The 16,834-nt window shown below is 52.6% G+C and overlaps 1 protein-coding gene across 1 annotated transcript in view; it reads right to left on the bottom strand.

The window, feature by feature from the left end:
- The window catches only part of IQSEC3 (IQ motif and Sec7 domain ArfGEF 3), a 121,678-nt gene that overhangs the window by 22,645 nt on the left and 82,199 nt on the right, over positions 1-16,834 (bottom strand). The window contains 3 exon segments of the mRNA XM_019654044.1: positions 239-361; positions 13,512-13,673; positions 15,705-16,816. Of these exon segments, the coding sequence (XP_019509589.1) occupies positions 239-361; positions 13,512-13,673; positions 15,705-16,816 (1,397 nt within the window).

Below are 16,834 nucleotides of genomic sequence, written 5' to 3'. Positions count from 1 at the left end.
GAGGCCCAGTGCTGCTCCAGCTTGGAGAGCTCCAGGGGTCCCTTCCCTCCCCGTCCCTTCCCTCCTTTCTATCCAGCCCAGCCCACCTTTCCGCCTCCCCAGGAGGGCTTCTCCCAGCCCCCGACAGACCCTCCAGCATCTCCTGTTCCCCAGGCCCAATAGCAGTTCTGTGTCCCCCATACTCTAGGTGTGTGTTTTGAGGGGTGTTTGAAGGAGGGGGTTGAAAAGGGGGTCCTACCTGAAGGCCTCTATGAGCCGCTCCACCTTCTGGGCTTCCCCCTGCACACGGATGTGCGCCTGGAACTTGCGCAGAGCCTCATCCAGCTCCATACTGGAGAAGTCCATCTCGTCCACCACGCAGCTGAGGGTGGTGAGAGGAGGCTCAGGATGAGAGGCCGGCCCCTAACCTCCCAGCTCATTGGAGCTAAGAGTAAGGGGCAGCCCACGCTGGGCTGGGGCAGGGACTTTTGATCTTTGGAACAACTAGGAGGAGACAGACCCCCCCCACACACACACACACACTCATACACCTTACTCACCCCCCAGGGATTTCCCTTTAACAACCTAAGAGACCATTTGTCACATCTCTCCTCTAACACAATATGGCCTGTGAGGCAGATGGCTGATTGTTGTCTCCAGTTCACAGCTGGGTACCTGAGGCCCAGAGAGGCTGCTGGGTGCCCAAGGCCACAGAACTGGGAGGAGGCTGAACCTCCAAAGCCCAGTTCTTTCTTCTTAGCCTCAGAGCCTCTCTGGGTCAAACAAAGGTTTCAGATGTGCGTAAACACAACTTATTCTTCTATCTAAAGACCTGTTAGGAGCCTGTGTGTCTCCCTAGCTTCCCTTTCCTGGTCCCGTTTTTTCGTTTCTATGTGACTGAATGGCCTCCTGCACCGCCCTGCCAGTTCTGCTGTAGGCTCCCAGGTCCTTCATTCACAGCCAAGGAGCCTCAGCTTTCAGGGGAAGCTGTAGCCATTGAGAGGAAATGACAAATCGGCTTAACATGGGAGGGGACAGAGCGGAAAACACAGCCAGATTCTGGGCCTGGGCCAACCATGAATCTCTTGTTACAGACTCACTGCTTGGAGCCTCATTTTCCTCTTCTGAGAAGGAAGGTCAGAGGCCTGCTCTCCAAGGGCACCTCCGCCTCTGAAATGCCACCTCTATCCCCGGAGAGTTTGCCTCTGAATGGTGCCTTTCTGTGTGTGAGGGGAGGAGGAAGTGGGGGGCACAGACTAGTCACCAGCACTAGGCAGCCTCACTCATCTGGCTTGGCCTGCTCCTGGGGCCCCACCCTTCCACAGGGTCTGGAGCCAGGACCCATCCAGCCCTCACCTCGTCCTGCCGTACCCTCTGTTGGAGTGCCTGTTCCCAGGAATGTGAGCAGCAAGGCAGGAATCCAGGCCCGGCAAAGCCACAGACCTAATTCTACCTAAGAATTGCAAAAGCTCACACGTGCCAACAAGGCTTTCAGGACAGGTTCCTCCCTTTCTGCACTGGTGCTGTATTCCAATCTCCTCTCTCCTGGTCATTTCATACCCAGCCCCTCGCTGCCCTATGAGCAACTCCCTCTCCGCTACTACAGCTCCTGGACAATCTGCCACAGCATCTGACCCCAGGCATCACTGGCCTGTTCACTGCCTGCCTGCCAGCCCATGGAAGGCATGAGCCCAGCCTGTGGCTCAGGCCCAGCTCACCACTCAGGAAACATTTGCTGAGTGGCTGCCTGGGCAGAGAGATGAGCCCTGAGCAGGCCCTACTTCTGCCATCACCCCAGCTCCTGCACAGAGATCTCAACTCAGCTATGGCTCTGTTGCCAATTTTTAGGAGAAAGCAAGGGGAGACGCCCACATGGTGGTGATCTTGGGCCTGGGTTTCTGCCTCCCCCACTCCTTTCAGGGAGACCAAGGGGGAGAGAGCATCACTGAGAACTCCTAGAGAGGGAAGGGCTAGAAGGTGCTCTCCTTCCTCTACCCTCCAAAGTCCGGGAGGATGAGCATCACCAGGCTGGGAGCCTGTCCTTGGCTGGGTCAAACCCAGCTTTCTCTTGAGATAGGATAGTGAGTGGGTGAGTGGCTGGGACTGGGAAGAGGCGGCAGCGGCAAGAACTTGGCCCAAGCATGAGAACTGGCAATGTCAGTGTCTGAGCATTTGAGATGGACAACTGGGTAGTAGGGGTCCCCAGGTCCAGCCTGATTTCTTGGCAGTTCCTGCTGCCTCCTCCCGGAGTCCCTCCCCAGTGGAACGCGAGATCTGAGCAAAGCATCTTGGGGCCCCACCTTCAGGTCCTTGTCAGTCAAGAGTTATGCATCCAGCATGACTAAACCACACAGGGACACCATCTGTCTGGAGAAGGTAAACCAGTGCAGTCATTCTTGAGCCAGGGAGACAGGCGAGGGAGGGAGGAGACAGAGACACGCAGACAGTGAGACACAGGACACAGAGAGTCATGTGAGAGAGGCAGAGAATAAGGAAAGAGACAAAGAGAGGGAAAGAGAGGTAAGACGTCAAAGCTAGGAAGAGAGAGAGACAGACCAACAAAAAGGAGGGGGGTGGAGAGAGAAACAAGAAGGAGGAGAAGAAGAATATGAAGATGACGACAATGACAGGCAATGAGGGGAAGACAACACCAAAGACTGGACTGCGTGGGCCACATTGCAGCCTTTTACCCCAGGGTCCCCCACCCTGACTCTTGCAAGGCCAACGGGGAGGGCAATGAACCCCAGTCTGGCCAACCCTGACCAAGAGGCCTGACTCCATGGTGGACCCCAGAATGTTCCTGAGTCCTCTGGTCTGGTGTCCAGCTGCCCCCCAGGACTTGCCCCTATCAGTCTGTGTACCTTCTTCCTCCTGGCCCTCACCCTATCCCTACAGGTCCCTGAGTTCCTGGCACTCTGCGTCCCTCATCGGGGTCCCTCCCAGAGCCTCTGTCCTCCCTCCATGATGAGGAGGGTGAGTGCCCAAAGGCCCAGGCACTGTGGGGACACAACAGGAGGAGGCGGTGGAGCAGCTGCTGGGAGAGGGGGATCTGCTCGGCCAAGCACGATGGCCTAGTTTCCAGCCTTGCACTCAGGTGACATGCAGCCCGCTCACTCGCTTGCTCGGGCTGCGGATAAGAGCTCCAGTAATGAGCCCAGAGCCTGAGAGTCAAGGACTGGGACGAAAGATGCAGCCAGGTGGAAATGCCAGCCCACAGAATGGGGAGAGCTGAATAAATCAATCACAGCCATGGGGATGGGGAAGACTTCAGGGGAGGAGAGTCTACATCTTACACCTGTGAGGACCCCATGGAAGAGTTACAAGAAAGCTTGTTAAAATGTGGATCCCCGAACCCCACCTCAGATCTACCGACTAGAATTCTTAGAGGCTGGGCCTGGGAATCAGCATGCTTCACAAGCTGTCTAGGCAATTCTTAAAAATTGAAAACCAATAGCTGAGATGAGTGTAAGGGTAGGAGGGAATTGGCCTATATGGAGGTTTTTAAAATGTGAGTCCAGCAACTCATGGGCCATCAGGGCAGCAGCTCATGGAGACACATGTGTACCCTCCAGCTCCAGGGGCTGCTTTTGTGGTAGAGGTGGTAAGGGAGAGATGGAGGGAGGTACAGACAGTTGCAGTCCCTTACCACACACACACACACACACACACACACACACACACACACACACACACAAACTTCATGCCTTCCTCTCTATAACTGCCACCATGGGGCAGCAGCATGTGATGGGCAGCTGGTGTCCTAGGTTCTCACATCCTAAGGGAAAAAAATCTCACTGTTTTCTGCAGAACCCCCAGATGGAAGGGAAGAAACTGTTGAATGGTGGAAAGGCACTATTACCCCTTAGGAGACAAATCTCTTCCTCTCTGTAGATTTGGGGTTTGGCCATGTGAACCTCTCAGGACTTCCTTGGCCTTCTCTTACTCTGTAGTATCTAGCAGCACTTAAAATCTCCCCATCTTTCTTTGTTACCCTGGAATCTTCGTGGGGAGCAAATTGCTGACAGTTTTCCAAATCCATCCTGAGGTCTCCACCCAGGACAACCAATAACTATCTCTCCTTTTTTATTATCTTTAAGGTGAAAACTTCACATGTTTCTCAGTGGTATTTTCTGGTGTATAATCTCCCCATTTTACAGAAGGTGGTCCTAACACCAGTGGGGGAGCTCCTTCTGCACTCTCATTTCCTGATATTGTTCTTAGTGCCTCACTAAGTGTGCAGTGACTTGATTTTCTCAATCCTGTGCGATAGCAACCATTATCATGTTATTTTAAAATTACATATGAGGAAACTGAAGTTCACAAGAGAGCTCCCCCTGCAGGGTGACTGCATACATCACATCCCTTGCTGGCCTTGCCCGCTCTCGGTGGCTGGTGTTAACGTTTCTCTGAGGGCTGCTACCTTACCCAGACGTCTGATGGGAGTCTGTGAGGGTCCAAGGGGGGACAACTGGACACAGTCATAGAGTCATGTGTGAGGAGCCATTTCACTGTCAGCAGTCAGCATGAGATTGTGTGGCCACCCTGCAGTTTCAGAGCTGGCCTGGGCACACAGAGCCCACAGCAGGGGACCAAACCCCTGACCTCCTTCCTACCTTCCCCTTTCTGGCCTGCCTGCCTGTCCTTCCTCCCTTCCTCCCTCCCTTCCTCCCTTCCTTTCTTCCTCCCTTCCTTCCTTCTTTCTTCTGACAAACATGCACTGAATGCCTCCTGTGTGTAAGATGCTATGCTGAAACCTGGTATAAGTGTAAACAACTCAGACCCTGTCCTAATGAGAGAGATGAACATTAAACACAGAGTTCAACATAATTATTTCATTATCATTGTGATGAGTCCTATGGAGGCAAAGGACCGGGCTCCATGAGAGGACAAAGACGTATTTCACATTGGGGTGTTTAGAAAGGCCTCTTTGGGGATGTGACATTTGAGCTGAGGTTTGAAAGATGAGTGGGAGCTGACCAAGGGAAGATGTGGGGTGAAGGGGAACTTCAAGCAGGGGGCGGGGAGGGGGGGAGCATATGCCAAGGCCCTGGGGTAAGAAACAACTTTCAAGGACCTAGAAAGGGTCAATGAGGCTGCAACACAGAGAGTAAAGGGGAGAATGGAGCATGGAGGGCTGTGGGGCAAGGAGGTGGGCAGGGGCTGGACCAGTCAGAGCTCTGTGAGTTAACCCTGAACACAGTGGGAGACGATAGAAAGATTCAAACAGAGGAGTGATATGATGCAGTTTGTTTTAAGAAGGCATCTCTGACTGTTGGGGAGAGAGTGACTGGAAAAAGGAGGGCTGGGAACAAGAATGAAGCAGAGGCCCAGGTAGGATGCTACTGCAGAGTCCAAGTTAGAGATGATGGTGCCTGGATGAGCAGAGATACATCTCAGGAGAAGAAAAGATGGGACTAGGTGATGGAGGGGATGTGGGAAGTGAGGAAATGAAGTCAACGATGAGTCTCAGAGCTCTGGCTTGAGCACCTGGGGGCCTGGTGCCCATTTTTTAAGATGAGACGATATGGGGTGGACACAGATGCTGGAGGAGAGATACAGACTCCAGTTTTGGACACCCTAAGTTTGAGGTGTTCTTTCATATAGTATCAATTTTTTCCTCTCTACTCAATCATTTTCATTAGCACCTAAATTCTTCTCTTTTCTATTTTACAAATTAAAACCCTGTCTTGACCCTTCTTTGCTTTCCAGTAAATACCCCTTTTTTCTATTCCTCTTTATAGCCGAATTTCTAGAAGGCATTCCGAGTGTGCTGTCTCTACTTTCTCAATCCCACTTGTTTCTCAACCCTCTCCAGCCAACCATCTACTCCCAGCATTCCACTAAAACTTCTCTTGTCAAGGTCAGCACTGGCCACCAGGTTGCCAAGTCCAAGGGCACCAGCTTCTGTCCTCATCCCCCCAGCCTCTTGGCAGCATCACCACGGTTAATCACTCCCTTCTTAAAACACTCCCCTCTCCTGCTTCCATCACACCATCCTCCCCTAGGTCACTCTTTCCTCTCTGGAGGCGCCCTTCCGCCATCATGGGTTTCCTCCTCTTCCTCCTCCTCTACCTGGCCTCTCACTCAGGGCTGGCCACTAGGCCCCTTCTCCCTCTCAACAACTTTTCTCTCAATGACCTCACCTGTTCCAATGGCTCTAAAGTCTGACTGCATACTGACAACACTTGCGTTTACCTCTTGTGATGGGTTCACCCTTATTATTTTATTATTAGTCACTAACTAGTTCATTTTCTTTTTGGTTGATCTGTACTGTCTATAAAAGACCATGCTAAGCGATGGTGCTGCTGAGTGTGGGGCGCTCATGGAAACTATCATTCGATTGGAGCTTAATCAGCCCCTTCTGAGTTCTGCCTGCTGGTTTCATCTGGGCGCCCTGTCTGAATGTTGCTTATGTGCAATACTCACACGAACATAGGTTGTGGTAGCATTTCTGGCAGAGAAGTCAGGTTGCATATAGTTTATGTTTTACCTGGTATTTAATATTTTAACTGGTTCTCAGCAAATATTTGACACTGTCTGGTTTGAGGAATTCTTCAGATTAAATGTCCCCACACCCAGCATCTCCCTCCCCCACAAAACTGAAAATATACGCATGTTTATTTAGTATAATTTGCACAAATTATTGTACTGGGCCTGAAACGCTACCACATTCACATGCAAAGACTGAGCTCAGGAGGCTGTCCACTGTAAGCTGGCCCTGAGTTCTCCTCCTACCCGGTCACCAGGCCCAGCGGCTTCTCCATGCCTCTGGGCTCCACAGACGTCTACCCTCCCTGAGGCCACTGCTGATATTTAGCTCATCATTTCTCCACAATGTGACTGCAGTAGCTTCCTATCCAGCCTCCCTGCCTTCAAATAGTCTTCTAGAACAATCCCTCTAGGACACCTGCCCATTTGGTCCTGTCACTCACTCCTCTGCTTACATTCTTTCAAGGGCTTCCCACATCCCTTGTAGGAACCCGAATTCCTTGGCAAAGCAAGCCAGGCCCTTTGAGCCTCCCAGCTTCTCCTGCCCCTTTGGCATACTGCTTCCCAGTATGTAGTCTCCCTAACACACCTCCACACCTTTGGACATGCTGTTCTTTCTTCTTGCCCCCCAACCCCAATCCTGCAGGCCTCTCTTTAGTTACCAGTCTCTCCAGGAGTCTTCCTCGACCACCACTGAGTCCTGGGTATGCCTTCTGTCTCCCACTGCGGTTGTCTCCCGTGTCCTAATGTTTACCTGTCTGTTCTCCCACTAGGCTATGTGCTCCTTCGTGAAGAGGCAGTTCTTCTCATCTCTGCATCCCTGGGGTATATATGAATTCAATAAACATCTGTAGGATGTATGGATGAGTGAAAGACCAACTGAGTGAATGAATGAAACCTTGAGCAACTGTGGTCAGCTGGGGGAGGAGCCCAGTGGCCTGTGCCTTTGGAAACTCTGCCCAGCGGTCCAGGATCCCTGACCTGCCCACCCACTCTGCAGGATCATTCGGCGCTGACCCAGAGACCTGGACAAGCTGCCAGGGAAGCGGCCCCGGGGATTCCAGACTGCAGGCAGTGCAGCCGTGTGGCGTGCACGTGCTCCCCTCTTCCTTCAGTGGCATATGCAAGTGAGTTAGTGATGAGATCTGGGCAAACCGGGGCTGATGAGATAGCTGTCAGCCCAGCATGTCTGGACCTGACTCAGCAGGTGCCACCGATGGGCGAGTGAGTCACAAGTGCTGTGGTGCGGCTTCTGCTCAGGCTCCCCGCTTTTCTGTGGGTGTCTGCAGGGGCTGCAGCAAGTCCCGCGCAAGGGCAGGGAGCACATCACACAGACGCCCCCTGCATCTGTATGAAACAGGTACAATGTTGCATAAAATGGCTTAACACTTATTTGTGCGTGGAATCGGTTTGTGCTGCAGGGAGATCAAAATGATCTATGATCAAAATGAATTTCGTCATCTCAACTTTTTTTTTTTATGATAGCAAGACAGTCTGGCAGACAAAAGAACTGGTTGGGAGCTGAAACTAGGTAATGATAGCTGCAGGGATTTCTAATTGGCCAGAAGAGACAGCGGAGATCTGGAAGGTATAGGCCAAGGCCGGAAGAGGTGTGAGCGCAGCAGACGTGGGACTTGTGCTCCGGGCAGAGACTGCGCCCAGGTTTCAGGATGAGGGTGGAAAATGAAACCGCCCACTGCTGCGGAATGCAGGAACCCTGGTTTTATTTCTGCAGTTCTTGGCTCATACAATTCAATTAAAAATATCCCCATCCGCCAGAGTTATTTTTGTTAGCTGGAACTCATAACGTGCCCGACAAAGGTCAAGGCTTCCTGGAAAAGCGCAGTGTGGCTAAAAAAATAGAGCAGAAGGAAGCCAAAGCCGGCCGAGCTGCCAGCTCCTGGTGACGACATGAGGAGAAAGAAAATCTCATTTGAGGGGGCCTCAGAAGAGATGCCTGCCAGTCATCCCGCAAGGGTGAAAAAACTGAAAGAACTCAGTTTAAACTATCCAAACACATTAAAAGTCAATGTGGATGCCTGAGGTGACTTTCCTTTTGCTGGGCCTGGCAGCATCCCTACTTGCCAGTGGATCTCAAACTTGAGCAGGCATCAGAATCTCCTGACAGGTTTATTAACACACAAAATGCTGCCCCCAGAGTTTCTGACTCAGTGGGTCTGGGGTGGAGTCTGAGAACTGATATTGCTAACAAGTTTCCAGGTGCTGCTGCTGTTCCGTGGACCACACTTTATGAACCACTGCTCTATGTCAATAACAGTGGGTGAAATGAGAAGTCAGGCCTTTGGTGTCAGATGCCCTTGGGTTTGAATCTTGTTGCTATCATTTAGTAGTTCGTGTGTGTGTGTGTGTGTGTGTGTGTGTGTGTGTTGGTGGGGTGGGTGGTTGGGGATGGGAGAAGGGCACTGGAGAGGTAAGAGGTCAACGCCATAAAACCCCAAGACATCACTTTTAGAAGAGACCCTCTCCTTCCATTCCTCTGGGTGGAGGCAGGATCGAGTTTTCAGAGCAGTGGAAATAACCCCAAGTCTCTCTCTCTTCTGCCCCGGGGCCTCTTTCCACCTTCCTCCAGACCCATACGGGTCTGCCTGGGCCCCAGCCGGCTCTCCTCTTCCTTGTGGAATTCCTCAGGAACAAGGCAACTGTGCTGAGGTTACACATGGCACAATGAGCAGGATCTTCTCAAATAATTTCTTCCCAGTGATGAAAGGCCAGAGCCTTCCAGCCTGTTGAGCTTGACAATCTGTCTTCATTTCTGAATGTCCTCTAAAAACAAATCTGTTACACTCTGGCTAACACATTTCTATGGAAATGAAATAATGAAAGTTGACTAAAATGTCAAACTCTAATATCTAACAAAGAATGGAGTAGACACAGAGAGAAGAAACACCCAGGGAACTTCTCCTGGCAAAAGCTGCCCTTCGTGCATTTCTGTGGAAGTGACAAATACTGATGCACTCCACGTAGAAATTCATACTGGACCACCAGGCCAGGAAAGAGACCACGCACAGCCAGCATGGAACAGTTCCCCATCCACTGGCCTTCAAACCTGCTGAAGTGAACATTTCAGAAAGGAAATAGAGCAGAGCCAAATTTCCCAGCCGTGTGACAATCGAGAGGGAGAAGCTTCCAGTGCCAAAGGACCCTCATCCCAGCTGCTGTCCGCCCCTGGGCCAGGCTGGCCACTGCCTTCTCTCCTCAGCAACGAGAGGACTTCCTCAGAGCACAGCACGGCTCCCAAAGAACTCCCTCTCTTCCCCAGAGGCCCAGAAGCTCTTGTTGTCTGGGGAATAGACTCGATCTCAAACCTGACCTGAAGAATCTGAGGTTTCCCGTGATGCGGGTGGGGAGGTGTGGTGGTGTTTCTAATGCCTTGTGCTTTCAAGTGGGAAAGATAATAATAGAAATAGCTAACAGTTTTTAAAAACTTACTAAGCATCAGGTTCGATGAGTTAAGCACTTTATATATATTTTAAAATTTCAATTCATATGAGGTAGGTACTATTACCCCCACCTGACAAATTAGGAAACTGAGGCTGGTTTCCCCTTTAAAAAAAATACCCTTTCCAGGTAAACACAAACGGACATGGCCCTTTGAGCTCAGAATGCCTTCTATTATTATTTGAATAAATCTTGAACACATTCCTTCTTGGAATGTGTCTTCTATGGAAGTAGGACACAGAGGGATGGAGAGGTCAGCCTCTAAGAGCACCGAGGAACTGATTCTAGAGGCAAATGTCACCGCATCTGTGATGCTCAGACACAGGTCAGTGCTTAGGTGGGTTTTGCTCAGCCCCTCTTCCTGTCCCCCACAGGCACAAGAGTTGGGGGTCCCGCCCTTTCCCCTTCCAGAAGCTTTCAGCCTCTCCCCTTCCTGTCTTGGAGAATGCTGTGGCTTGTGTTGTCTCAGTCTCCAAAGGGATGGGTGATTTATGTCCTTTTATTCAGCAAACAGCTTTGTACAGAACGGATGTGGCTTGCTGAATGTCACCAGGCGAGGGCAGGGGAGCCGTGTAGAATCCCAATGAAGCCTTCCAGGCTTGGACAAAACGGCCCCAGGTGACTTTGCTATTGTGTGTTTTCTCTGGTGAGAGTAAGGAAGAGGCTGAGGATCCTGAAAGGTTGCAGGACAGTTGGCTTGAGCGGCAGGGACACGCCAAGCCCCCAGCACCTGGCTCCCCTGCTAGTGCCTGCTTCTTCCTGCTTCTCCACCTTTTTTCTTCTGGCGCTTTGCAGGCGACAAACCAGGAGGTCAGCAAACTGAGGACTTGGGGGAGGAAGGCTCCTTTCTGTGGACCTGTCGTGTGCAGCGGCTGAATGTGCCAGAACCTCAGAGCCCAGGGCCTGTGTGGCAGCAGAATAAAGCTTTCACTGGGGCAGTATCAGGGCTCAGCTCTGTACTCAGCCCTTCCCAAACCCACACAGTGCCCCCTGGAGCTTTCTCGGTTCCTTGCCTCCCTTTCCATGCTTTTCCATTGTTCTCTCCCAGTTGACACCTGAATCTGTAAGTTTTCTGAGGCCACGAGCCATGCTTATTCCTCCCCACATCCCACAGACACACACGGGATGGCCAGTTCAGCCCCATTCCCACCACATGGTAGGCATTCAGAGTTTACTGAATGAATGACGAGTGGTCATCTTGTTCCGCCATGAGCTCAGGTGCCTCAGCACTGCCCTGGAGTCTGAGGGACGCTCTGGCAGGATGACGAAGCCTGGCCTCCATGTTCAGGACAAATGACTGCACGATGCCAGTGTGCTACAAATCACTAAAGAATGGGAAAGATGATAGATTCGTAGGAGTTGGAGGGACCTTGGAGATCACGCAGCCCAACCCTCTTGTTTTACAGGTGAGGAAATCAAGCCCTTGAGAAGTGACTTGCAAAAGCTACACAGCGTGTTAGGAGCACAGCCAGGTTCAGAGGTGGGCCCTTTCTCTCAGGTCCAGACATTTCTCCTCTCCCACCACTGTCCCCTCAGGCCAGGCCTGACCCTGCCTCAGCTGCTACCCATCCCCAGCCTCGCTCCCTTCCCAGCACAGGCTGCAGCTGGTTTGAGTCTCCAGCCCACACACTCAGTCTCCCAGGGAGGATGGTAATTAGTTTCCATTGTGTAGCTCAGCACGACCTGGGCTGGAGAAAAACCGTGTGTTTCCAGCATTTCCAGCCAATGTGGGCCTGGCAGGTTAGGAATACAGGACATAGAGATTGGGGAGGCAGAAGAGAGCAGAGCAGACAGTCAGGGCCTGTGAGTGAAGCAGTCGCCCCCGTCCCAGAGCAGAGATAACCCAGGGTGACCCAGGGGGTGTGGAGCAGCCCGAAAGAATGAAGCAATAGGGCACAGCCTCTCTACTCACCCTCCCACAGAATGGAAAGGGGACAAAGCCAGTGAAAAGGCCAGAGAGGTGAACCAGGTGGAGGAAAAACAGGGAAAGGAAGGAGCCTGGAAAGCTTGGTCTTTCTCTTCTATCCATTCCTCAGGGCACCCTACACAGCCGGGGTGGTGGTAAAGGGAAAGAAAAGGGTGGTAAAGGGAAAGGGGTTCCAGAGGCCGAGGGAGAAGAAAGGAGGGTGAAAGGGAAATGCTGCACATTTACCCGTTTACTTTCCTTTGCAAGGGACTCAGAGCATCTCAACCACCAGTTCTGAGAGGGACAGCAAATTGCCCAAGGCCACCGAGAGTTAGAGGCAGGAACTGGGTTCTGCCAACTAAGGTTCCATCTGGGGTTTCAAGGTCCCTCAGATGGTCCTAGCCCCTACTCTTCCGGCTGTACTTGGTTAGACAACCACCCTATCAGTGAATTTAGGAATGTGACAGGGATTCCAGGGGACAACTGGTCCAGCCCTCATCATCCAACATCCCCACTCTACAGTCATGGAAACACAGGCAAAGACACAGCACCAAGGCTGCTCCTTAAATGACGCCAGGTCTCTGACCTCCCACTCCAGGGACATTCACAACCTTGCCAGTCAGGCTGAGTGGCTCCCACGTTTCCATGCCCTTGATCAGGACAAAAAGGACTGATCAGGACCTCTGGGGAAACACTTCTGCTGACTGTACCCAAGGAGAAAGAGGGGAGAGAAGTGGGGGTGGCTCCCTACAGAATGGTGACCTTCAAGAACAACTGAGCCTAGGGGTCCTAGTGGAAGAGAGAAGGGACTTCAGGGGAGTGGCAGGGGCCTACAGCAGACCTCCTGGAGCCTCGCTCCCTCTTTGCCAGGGGAGAGGGTGGCTCCAAGGCCCTGCTCCTCACCTCTCCCCTGCAGCTCCAAATGCGGAGCGAGTGTGAAGATTCTCACCTGTTCACACTGACAAAGCTGAGCACTAGCAAAGGCAGCCCCCCATCCCACCCCCTATCTACTAGACTTTGAAACTGTTTTCTTTGACTGTTGTGATTTTGGTGGTCATTCTATCTTTGTGGAATCATAGCATTTTCTTGCTCCAAAATCCCTCAGTCTAACACCTTTCTTCTGCCTCATGTTTGCCACCACCAATATGAAAAAAGAGCTTGGGGGGGGGGTGCAAAGAGGCAGATGGATGCTTGTGGGAGTTCTGGGGCCTGGGCAGGTGGCAGGGAGACGGTGGGCTGAGGGACCTGCTCATCAGGCGGAGGTGGACCCAGCACTGACATGGCCCCTTTTCTCTTCTAGGCTCCTTCTCTCGCCCCTGAGAGTAGCGGAGAGGAAGGCGGTTTTGTCTCCCTTGACTATTCCTGTGCCAATGCTGACCTGTGCACAGGGAACTCAATAAATGAATGATCTTCCAGAGGAAACAGAAGCTAGTCAAGATGTGGTGATTGGCTAAAAGCCATAGGGATTCTGGTTCCTGGGGCCAATCAGGAAGCTGATAGGGCTGGAGTGAAAATTTCTGGGAAATGGCCAAGACTTCCCAGGTCCCACTCCCTGCCCTGAGTCTTTCCCCATCTAATGTCCCAGGGCTCCTAGGAGATCCTGGGCAGGTAAGGTGGGATGGAATGAGAAGGAGGGAGGCTTAGAGGAGGAGGGGAGCCCCGAGGGTGGGGTACTCACTCCAGCACATCGCGGTTGAACTGCTTCTTGCTATTGCCCAGGAACTCTCCAATCATCTGCCGGCTGAGGCCCTTACGCTGGAGCAGGAAATGGGCCACTCCAATGGGGGTATCAGGGATGAAGCCACGTGAGATTAGGAACTGGATGCCCTTGTCCGGGTTTCTGGGGGTGGGGTGGGGGTGGGGAAAAGGAGTAGAGAGTGAGCCAAGGCCATCCATGACTTCTTTCCTCCCTTTATTTCAGCCCATGGAACCCATAAAAGTGCCTGGAGGTCCTTGGAATGAGTTCCCAGAAAGTGCCAGGATTCCTTCTGTTGCAGAGGGGTTCCCCACCAGAAGCCTCACTCACCAGAGCCTCACTGTCCTGAACCTCCCCACACAGGAGTGAAGATAGCATGGAGCCAGAAGACGGAAAGGGAGGTCTGGCCAAGCAAAGTGAATTCCAGAGCAGGCAAAGAGGTGTCCCTTCTCTGTTCCTGCCTCACTCCCATGGAATCTTACCCTGAGGTCCCCAAGGCCTGCCAAGAGGTCCCCCAGGTCCTTTCTGCCTATATCCTATTGTCTATATGCAGCACCCACCTTGGAATTTGGAGAGGATGAGATTAGAAAACAGAGGTGAGATCTCGCCCATACCCCCTCTCCCCTGTCAATGGTGGGCACACCAGAGTCCTGCTCTCCAGCATTTCCTTTCTCAAGCTGGAGTCTGTGTGTGTGGGTGCTGTGTCTTAAGGCAATGCACTCATAGTGTGGCCAGCAAATTCAGGCTGCTCCCTGAATTGTTTCTTACTGGTCCAGGAGAAGATAAGTACAGAAATAGAGGGTAAGCATTTAGAACCTTTCATTGCACTTTGACGTTTTCAAGACAACTAAGCATGTGATTGTTTTTCTAGCAGTTCATTTTTATTGTATTTCACAAAAGTATTGACCCACAATGTACTGGGTAAAAAACCAAACTGGTCTTTCACTAAAGATAGTTTGAAAACCACTGTCTTGAGGGATACCGGTATCTGTGGGAGCATCTGTGTGCACACCAGAGTGATGCCATGCATGTGTCAGGTGGGGGCTGTGCTCACCAGGAGGGCAGCCTGATGTATAATATAAGAAAAAGCAATGGATTGGGAGTCAGACAAATCTGGCTTCATCCAAGTCTGTTGCTTACTAGCTGTTCCACAGTGTGTAACTCACCTTTCTTGTGTGAGCCTGTTTCCCTTTCTGTAAAACGGCATAAAAATGCTATCTCTAATATTGTTGGGAAGATTGTGGATGCTTTGTGAACAGTCGCTTTTCTCCCTAAGATAAAAGCTTCTTGAGACCAGGGGCTGTGTCTTACACATCCTTGTATCCACAGTGCCTGGCACTCAGTAAATAACATGTGTGGGCAGGAGGGATGTTGTGTTTCCTGGCTCAGGGCTGTGAAGAAAGGGGTGAGTGGAGTGTGGAGGTCAGCGCCTCATATACTTGAAATTGCCATGGGAGGGGCATGTGTGTGCCCTCTGCTTGCCACTGGCTGTATATATTTTGGTTGCAAGGCAAGGTTCGGCTGGGGACTCTGGCTGTGGGCTCTGGGCTTGGCAGTCATTCATTTCTCTCCTTCCAGTCCCCTATTCTCTTTGTACTCTACCTCTGTTGCTCCACATGCTCTCCCAGTCTCCTTCTCCCCCCTTTGTCCCACTCTCTGGCTTTCTACCTGTACTCTTTACAAAGGTCTCTTCTCTCTCCCCTCTCCCCTAGTCCCTCATCCATTTTTCCTCATTTTCTCCTTTGCTCACTGTCTGTTTCTCTTCTTCATCAATTCTACAAGATTGTTGTGTTTTCCTAACTTCAGAACCTACCTGGATGATTTTTGCTCAGTCCTCATACTACCTGTACTATTAGGTACTTAATACTGTATTTTCTCTCACTTTTCAAACCCCAGCTTCATGTTAAGCAGTATAGTGGTGAAAGTATGGGTTTGAAATGTTGTTTTGTACCTAATCCTTCTCAAAATAAATTAACAACAATTAAAACTATTATAAAATGTGTATTCGTACACAGTATGTCAAGGAGCTGGCACAGACGCCACCTGGGAGGACACTGGGATGATGCGCTAAATTACCTGGCACCCAGCTGCTAACCTGTCAGTCCAGGTCCCGCCTCTTCTTCCCCGGAGACCTCCCCAGGAAGCCCCGCAGCTCTGGGGCCTGAGCTCACTTACATGTTGAAGAGGTTGAGCCCAATGCGGTAGAGGCGTTTGCGCAGCGTGTCGGTGGAGAGCGTGGGCGACTTGCAGCTGGCCGGGTTCTCACAATGGTAGCGCGGCAGGCTCAGGATCATGGCCTGCAGGGCCTCCTTGGAGGCCGAGGCAGAGACTTCTGAGCCTGACTTGGCAGACGTGCTGCTGCTGCTCAGCTGCTCCGAGTTGTCGCCGGCCTCTGCCCCTTTCCCCACCTCCCCTGCCTCCTCCTCCTCTTCTTCCTCCTCTGCCTGTGCTGCCCCAGCCTCCTCCAACACCGCCTCCGTGGCCCCAGGCGGGTTGGCGCTCAGGGCCCCGCCGGCTTCGGCCTCTGCGCACGTGATCTCGGCGGGCGCGTCCCCCTGGCCCGCGGCGGGGGCCACCGGAGCCTCCTGACCCCGGGCCTCATCCTGCTGGGCTTGGCCCGCCGCAGACTCTGCGGGGGCCTGGGATGTCTGTGCTCCCAGGCAGTTGGCCACCGACAGAGCGGTGGAGGAGGAGACGGAGATGTTCTGGTTGGCGATCTGCACGGTGACGTCCCGGAAAGCCATCATGAGGGTGCTGCTGTGGCCCTGGGGCAGACTGGCGGCCTCGGCAGCCTCTTCCCCGGGCCGCGGGCAGGCACTCTCCTGATCGCGCATCTCCGCCTCCAGGCCTGGCGGCCCCGCGCCCGCGTGCAGGGCCTGATGGATCTGGTAAGCGCCGCTCTCCTGCAGGGAGCACATGGTCTTGAGGCTCCAGGTGCTGAGAGCGTCGTCGATGGACTTGGCGAGGGACTGCACCTGCTCGGTGAAGGAGTCCTCCAGCTCGGTGAGCGTGCCCGCGAAGGTGGGCGGCAGGGAGGGCGAGCGCACCAGCGGTAGTCCCAGGAGACCATAGCCCTCCATGAGCGCCTTCTCAGCCGCCAGGCTCTCTGCCGTCGGCGCACGCACCTTGCGCAAGGAGATCCGCCGCGGCAGGCGGCTCTCCAGGAGCGAGTTGCGGATCTTCTCGAAGTTCTTGCTGAGCTGGTACTGGCGGAAGGCGGTTTGGATGGTGCAAGCGGCACGCCGGGACACCAAGTGGCCCCCGTACTTGTGTTCTAGCATTTCAATCTGCAACAAGGACAGAGA

The sequence above is a fragment of the Hipposideros armiger genome, unplaced genomic scaffold (genome assembly GCF_001890085.2).
Source record: "Hipposideros armiger isolate ML-2016 unplaced genomic scaffold, ASM189008v1 scaffold_213, whole genome shotgun sequence".
Classification (NCBI taxonomy): domain Eukaryota; kingdom Metazoa; phylum Chordata; class Mammalia; order Chiroptera; family Hipposideridae; genus Hipposideros; species Hipposideros armiger.
Note: the sequence above shows the minus strand (reverse complement) of the source record. Positions and strands in the feature narration are given on the sequence as shown.